The sequence below is a fragment of the Blastomyces dermatitidis genome (genome assembly GCF_000003525.1).
Source record: "Blastomyces dermatitidis ER-3 genomic scaffold supercont1.12, whole genome shotgun sequence".
Taxonomy (NCBI): domain Eukaryota; kingdom Fungi; phylum Ascomycota; class Eurotiomycetes; order Onygenales; family Ajellomycetaceae; genus Blastomyces; species Blastomyces dermatitidis.
Window position 1 is genome coordinate 1,194,186 of NW_025544785.1, and position 8,092 is coordinate 1,202,277.

At 32.0% G+C, this 8,092-nt stretch overlaps 1 protein-coding gene across 1 annotated transcript; it reads right to left on the minus strand.

The window, feature by feature from the left end:
- On the minus strand, positions 1 to 2,200 carry BDCG_17870 (uncharacterized protein). Its single transcript, XM_045426916.1, has one exon. The coding sequence runs from the start codon at positions 1,965 to 1,967 to the stop codon at positions 1,191 to 1,193; it is 777 nt and encodes a 258-aa protein (XP_045282702.1). The 5' UTR covers positions 1,968 to 2,200; the 3' UTR covers positions 1 to 1,190.
- Between the last annotated feature and the right edge of the window lie 5,892 nt (positions 2,201 to 8,092).

Consider the following 8,092-nt stretch of genomic DNA (forward strand, 5'->3'; position numbering starts at 1 on the left):
GTTGGTTGGGCAGCTCCTGTTCATTCGCGTGGACATAATTTTCAGCCGGAAAAACTTCCGCCAGTTCGCCCCCAGCCATCGTCTAACGTAAAGAACAAATAGCTAGACTGTACCCTTTTCCGTTTGTAAAATTTATAGTAGCATGTATTGATATAGTCAACCGGTTACGCCGGCTTGTCTTTCCTGACGGAGACGGAGGACGGTGGAAGCAACTGAATTCTTCCCTGTCACAGAATATGATTGGAGAACTCCAAATGGCACAAAAAGATCCTAACATCATCTAGCCAAACATTTTCTTTCCGCTAGACCGTCATATATTAATTGATAGAGTTCCTGGTTCACCACTCCAAATATTTAATCAATTATTGCGACAGGGTTTCTGTTAAGACACGAATTTCCAGTCGATTTGCGAAATGTGACTTGAAGCGGCATCAAAATCGTGAAGGATTTGATTGAGATATCTTCGAAGTACACAAGCCCCGCCACTGAACATTTTGAAATTTTGCTTGGCTTTCCTACCCCGCCCCAAGCAGCAAGCGCTTGTGTATTAACACGATCCGAAGAAATAGGAATAACCGTCATTTGTTCTCAAATAAAAGCGTGTAGGAAGGAAACTACGCGGAGAATGAAATAGGAAAAAGGGGTCAATATTCTTGTTGGGTAAAGACACATGTTAACAATCTCCTGGAAAATTGGAAGCGCGATGAAAATTTTTGCCCCTCAGCATATTTGCGCATGACATCCTGGGTCAATTCCAGGCGGTCCCGCCCACAGTGCTCCAATATAATTAGCATCCGAGTGTAAAACCAGTAGACAGAAGTTGAGAAGGGTCAGGAAAGACCTAACAAGGCAGAGATACAGAACAGATAGGAAGACTATGAATAGAGGAAGCTCTAGTGTGGAAAGAAAGCAATTCATGCAAGAATAACTTGTGTCACAGCAGGATGCTTCTTGCAAGAAGAGCTGAATTTCCAAGGAGAAGAGCAGAAACTGCTGTATGTATAGTAGTGCGCTGCATAGCTGCCTGAGGGCGGCTGGGACAGTCTATGAATAAATCAATCAATCAATCAATCAATCAATCAACAAACAAAACGAACTGGATGACGGGGCGACACTGGATGACGGGCGACACTGGATGACGGGTTTCCTGACCCTCCTCAACTTCTGTCTACTGGTTTTACACTCGGATGCTAATTATATTGGAGCACTGTGGGCGGGACCGCCTGGAATTGACCCAGGAGTCCTGTCCTGATTATCATCTTTGCTGCTTGTACCGCCATTGACGAGCTACACAGAATGCGTTTGATGTCCACGCATGGAGACTTGCCTGCCCACATTCGATGTCGTTCTTCTGCCCAGTTCCGGCATTCCAGAAGGATGTGTCTTACGGTCTGCGGTCCGTACCCGCACTGGCATTTGTCTGTGTCGGCCTTATTAATGGCGTGGAGGTAAGCATGGAGGCTGATCTTGCCTGTTCGCATCTGCGTGATCGCTCTGTGTGTTCCCATGTGTGTGTCGAGAATCACTTTTCCGGGTCGAGCCCCGAGTCGGAAGAGATCTCTGCCATGTTTTGCCTGTTCCCATTCGCCCTTCATCGCCTGACGGATGGTGGATTTTGTGGTTGCCAGCAGCGTCCATATCTGACCCGGTTCAGGTTGTTCAGTGTTTAAGGCAGGGTTAGCGGCCCGCTTTGCCAGTCTGTCTGCTTCTTCGTTTCCCGGCACTCCGAGGTGTGCTGGAATCCAGTGAAACTGCACCTCCCATCCGAGGGCCCGGAGCCGGTCGAGCGCTCGTATGGCCTCAGCAAGGATATACTGGCCGGATGGGTGCTTTGGGTTTCGTATCGCTTGGACGGCAGCTTGGTTGTCAGTGAAGATGGCGCATTTGCCGGGAGCGGTGCCAGCCGCATGGGCGTCGAGCACAATCTGCAGCGCCAGCATCAGGCCCCTGAGCTCCGCGGCGTACATTGCACATAGATAAAGATCATGAATAGAGAAAAGTTTGAAATTCAAAAATCTAAAAAACAAGTGTGAGCCTTCTTAAGTTTAAGGAGGTTTTCAGGAACTAAAGAACTGTGACATTTGATATTAAAGTGTAGTCTTTCTCAAGCTTAGAGAGCACTCAAAGAATTAAAACAATTATCTCACAGACTTTAAAGAAGAAATGTCTTGAGAATATTAAATAATCATTGAAGAACTGTAGATTTATATAAAAATTTAATTGATGTTCATGAAAGATACAGATATTGATATTTATAGTAATACTTTTTAGAAGTCTTTTTACATTGTAATTTATAACAAACAAATTTTCATCTATTCACTCTTATTCTCAAGTTTTTCTTATATAATCTTCTTCTTTTCTCTGAGCTTCAGATATTTTATGTAGTTCTCACATGTTATTTAAGCTGAAGAAGAATAATGCTTCTTCTATTACTATCAGAGTATATCTTTTCAGAGCTGTACTGAATATGACACTTACTATATCTTTATTCAATGATGAAAAGTGACTGCTTGAAGTATCAGACTTGTTAAAATTAATTGTAAAGTACTGATTATCTTTATAAATGAGAAGATAGATATCTTTGTAGTGACAGTTATTAAAGTAGTTATACAGTATATATTGAAGTGTATCTTTTCATTGATAATGCATCTGCATAAGACTACTGTGCATAGTTCATAACTTCTTAATATACTTTAATAATTACATAATATAGAATTTAATTTCAATGAAGATAGAGAATCTGAGATAAGAGTTATCTCTTAACATTATAAAAAGAGATCTTAATTTATAGCTATAAGTGAGTATTGTCTAGAAATATAATAATCTGTCTTTATTAAGTTAAGAGTTACTTTTGAAAAGTATACTTCTATCAAATATTATTTCAGATAATCAGTTATTTTACTATAATACTTATATACTTTAATTATAATATTATGATTTAAAATTATGACTTATATTATGACTTGCAATGTCTCAAGACCTTCTTGAAAAATGACTTATAATAAAATGTGACTTGCAATAAAATAGCAGTGTGATAGAAATATCTTGAGATAAAAACTGTCTTGTAAAAGTAATTATCAGTTCTTAAAATATATATTTTTTTGAAACTAAGAATTTAAATGACTGATAAAGAGATAAAGATAATTGTATTATAATTTACATCTTAAAAAGTTAATATTGTAGTGAGACTTGCATTGTCTTAGATATTAATGTATTGTATATAATACAATAAAAAGAAATGAAAAAAATAATTAAAATAATTAAAACTATTTTTGAATCAAATCTGCTATCTTTGATTCTGTTTATTATAAGAGATAATCTTTTTTTTTAAATAATTTCTTTTTCATTGAAATTTGTAATGAAAATTGCAATTTTCAACTAATATAGATTTAAGATTGAGTTAAACTCAAAGTTTTCTCTTCATGAATTTTAATGAGAAATATATACACTATGAAATTAAAAGCTAACTTTTGTAGAGTAATATTTAAAAGTTAATTTTTTCAGAATCTCTATTATCTCATATTTTCTATTTTTAGATTTAAGCTTCTGAAAGTGTCTATAATATTAAGTACTATTATTCACTTCAAGAACACTGTTCAAGAAACTTCATCTTACTTATTATTTTTCATTACTAAATAAATATCACATCTCTGATTATGTCAAGGTCTCACTGCGGTTTCACACGGCTCATCACTTTCATGCAGATAATTTCATTCATCTCACAGACTGTCTGAACTGGTTTCTAATCACTCTATAACATTATTCAGATATATCATAGAAAGATTCAATTAATAAATATAAGAACTCTACTTTTATACAAGATCAGCAGATTACTCTTTCTTAGTAATAAAACACTGCTGAGATATCACTCTGACTATTCTCACTTATGAAATAAGAGAAGAATATTCACTTATTATCTATATAGAATAGCTAGATACTGACTTCTTATTAAAGAAGTTAGTAATTTATTTTTTCTTCTACTGAAATATATATAAGAGTTACTGTATATCTTATACAATCTTCTTAGTATACTAAGTATTATATCTATGATATTCTTGCAATAACTCTGTAGTCTACAAGCTCACTATTTAAGTAAGATAGTCAAGCTTACTTATACAACTTCTTAAATAACTACTTCTATATAATATTACTAACTAGTCACTGCTTCAGTTCTATTATATTACAATTTAAATCACTTAATCTGATTATAAGTTTAAATCAGTCAAGCTCTAACAGACTGATATAGTCTTATATACTTACACTGAAATTAATCTGATCTCACTCTCTGAGAAAAACACTACATTATTCTCTAGAGTGTGTATATCTCTATCTTAGCAGAAATCTGAGATTTCTGAACTCACTGTACATTTTAATATAAGCTCTTTAATTACTCTGTTACTATCACAGCCTCTACACATCTATATCTATTATAAAGATAGAGAGATTAAAGTCAGAGATTCTCTAAGATATAAGAGAAATATATTATCTGAATTTCACAGCTTTATCTATACTCTTGAACAGAAATTTCATCTTAATCTGAGCCAGTATAATACTTATAAGATATAAGTAATATACACTGTCAATCTTCTTAAAGATATCTCTGTGACTACTTAGACTATTAAGAAGAGAGAGCTTGAGTGTATTGATACTATTATAACTTGAAAAGAGTTTAAGAACTTTCTACTGAATTAAATCAAAGATTACTGTAACTGCAGCTTCATAATAATACAGTAATTTAACTTATTATATTAATAAGATAATAAGAATTCTTCTGATTTTAATATAAGATTTAAAGAATATTGAGAGAAATTAACTAATGATTTAAATCAATTAAAAACACAGCTTTATCTTATAAAGCTGACTTATAAGATGTGAATAATAATATTATAATATCAGAGTTTATCAATCAATTATACTGAGCTTGTCAACCTGACTTTTCAGATCTATTTGAATAATTAATTCTCTGAGAAAAAGACTAATAAGATCTCTTCTAAGTAATTAATAACAGAATCTAAACAGTGTCATAACAGCTTCAGTACAGAGAAAGTAAAGAAGAATTTCAAGTATTCTGATTCTTCACTCACTATGAAGAAATACTAAAAAAGATTTAATAAAGATCTCTATTTCAACTGTAAAGCTGATAATTACTATATCAGTGATTGTAAGAAGCTGAAGAAGAGAAGAAACTGAGAAGATATCTTCTTAAAGTTAACTTCTCTTCTGATAAATATATTTATGAAAGATAAAGAAGAGAAAGAAATGAAGAATTGATAATTCTTATATCTCTAAGTTCATGTTACAATCACAATGTATACTCTGAATAAGAAGATATCAGTGAGATATCTATTTAACTTCAAAGCAGATACTAACTTCATATTCTATTTCTTTTCTTTAATAAAGAGTTGAAAGAAGATAGATCTATCAGATTATATGAAATTTACTGATGAAATAAAATATTACTGTTTTAGTATAATTCAAGTAAAGTATGTAATCACAGACTTAGAAGAAATCTTTAAGAAAAGCAGTCTGCTTTTTTATACAGTTAATATCATAGATAAGAATATCATTCTGAGTCTTCTGTGATTGAGAGAAAACAATTCTCTCATTAACTGAGTTATTCAAACATGACAGTATTATCTTACTGATGAAGAGACAGTGATAGAGAAATCTGAAGAGTTTCATCAGAAGAATCTTGAGAAAAAGATAGAGTCAATATACTATGTAACAGATAATTGAGACTTGAAAATAGATAAAGAAGCTATCACTCTCACTGCAAGATTAACAGCAGTATCTATTATTAAAAACAGATGTATACAATATCTCTTTACAGATTATAAGAATATCTTTTCAGAAAGAGAAGTAGTAAAGTTTTCTGACACTAATATATAATATAAGATTTATCTTGAAGACAGTGTAATAACACTATACAGATCTTTTTATAACTTATCTGTAAAGAAATTGAATGTTCTGTACAAATATCTTGAAGAAGCACAATCAAAGAACTGAATATACTTATCAAAGAGTCTGACAGAAGCATTCATACTCTTTATACTCAAGAAAAATGATAGACTATGTCTATGTATAGACTACAGAGATCTTAATAAGATGATAATTAAAAATTACTATTTATTACTGTTAATTAATGAGATAATCAATTGATTATCCGAAGTAAAGATATTCTCAAAGATTAATATATAAGATATCTATCATAGAATCAGAGTTAATGAAGATAACATTTGAAAAACAGCTTTTCATATCAAGTACAGTAATTTTGAATATCTTGTTTTATCTTTTAATCTTTGTAATGCTTCAGTCATCTTTCAGATCTATATAAATAAGACACTGCAGAGTCTTGTTAACATCTTCTGTATAGTATATCTGAATAACATTCTAATCTTCTTGAAATCAGAGAAAGAACATGATACTCATGTTCAAGAAGTATTGAGTCACTTGAGACAGTATTAACTCTATACAAATACTGAAAAATGCTCATTCTACATGCAGGAGATTGATTTCTTAGATTATATTATTAAGATTAATGACATTTCAATGAACAGAAGTTAAGTCTTTATTATTGAGAACTGATCAGCACTGCAGATGTATTACAAGATATAGATGTTTTTAAAATTTATAAATTTCTACAGATAATTTATCTATATATATTCACAGATTACTGCTTCTCTTACAGATCTATTAAAGAAAAGTATGAAAGAGAAGTTTTCAAAGCCTTCAACTATACTAAAACAAGAAGTGTAGCAAAGCTTCCAACCTTAGAATATGAATTTCAGAATAAATTATATACAGCAAATTCTTTTGAGGAAAAATGTCAAGCTTTTATGAGAATTCTCTTCCAAAACTCATCATCACATTTAGAAGAGGAGAATATGTCATTTCATGAATATATTGATGAAAATAACTGGGAATGGCCTGAGCTTACATATGATGAACTAGAGTCAGCAATATTCTCAAGTTCAATTAAAACTGCTGCAGGGCCTGATTCAATTAATCACTCAATTATTCAAAACACATATTCCTACTTGAAGAATGAATATTTTGAGCTCTTTTTCAATCTCTTAAAAAATGGTTATCATCCTGAATGCTGGAGAGAAGCTACTGGAGTAATTCTTGTAAAACCTAATAGAAAGGCTTCAATTTCTAAGTCATATAGAGTAATATCTCTGTTGAACTGTTTGGGAAAAATTCTAGAAAAGATAATAGCTACTAGATTATCTTTTATAAGCTCTATTAGTGATTCTCTTCTATTTAATGAACAAATGAGAGGTAGAAAACAATGTTCTGCAATTGATACTGTTCTCTCAGTTATTCATGATATTCAAGTAGCAAAGCATGAAGGCCTGGTCTCAACTGCAGTTTTTATTGATATAAAAGATGCATTTGATCATGTGTCAAAGTCTAAGATAATTCAAACTTTGAAGATGTTAAAACTGTCACTTTCTCTAATAAAATGAGTCAATTGTTTCATGTCTAAAAGAATTATACAACTATTCTTTGATGGAAGAAAACAAGATAAAACTGAGATAAAAATAGAAGTATCACAAGAATCTTCAATCTCACCTGTTTTATTTGCAATATACACTGCATATCTATTCAAGAATAGAGAGATGAAAATAGTGAGATCTTCAAGTTATGTAGATGATATTGGTCTACTCTACAGTTCAAAGATAATCAAAGAGAACTTAGAAGTAATTGAGAAAGTAGTAAAGGAAATCTTTGTTAGAGCAGATATCAATCTAATTCAATTTGATATGAATAAAACTGAGTTAATTCACTTTTTTCCCAGGTTTAATGAGAAAGAACTAAGTCTAACTCTTTTGAATAAAGAGATTAAACCCGGTTTAAATGTCAAATGGCTAGGAGTATGGTTAAACTCTAAGCTGAATTTTAAATATCATATTCAACAAAGAATCATCAAGGCAGAGAGACTACTGAATAGTATAATCAGACTATCAAATACTGAGAGAGATCTATCCTTTCAGGCTATGAGACAGTTATACATAGCCTGTATTACCTCAGTAGCTGATTGTGGAGTTCAAGTTTGATGAAACAATCAAGGAAACTTCACTAAACTCTT

Coding starts and splice junctions, on each gene's coding strand:
- BDCG_17870 (XM_045426916.1), bottom strand. CDS start 1,967: ATGTACGCCGCGGAGCTCAGGGGCCTGATGCTGGCGCTGCAGATTGTG.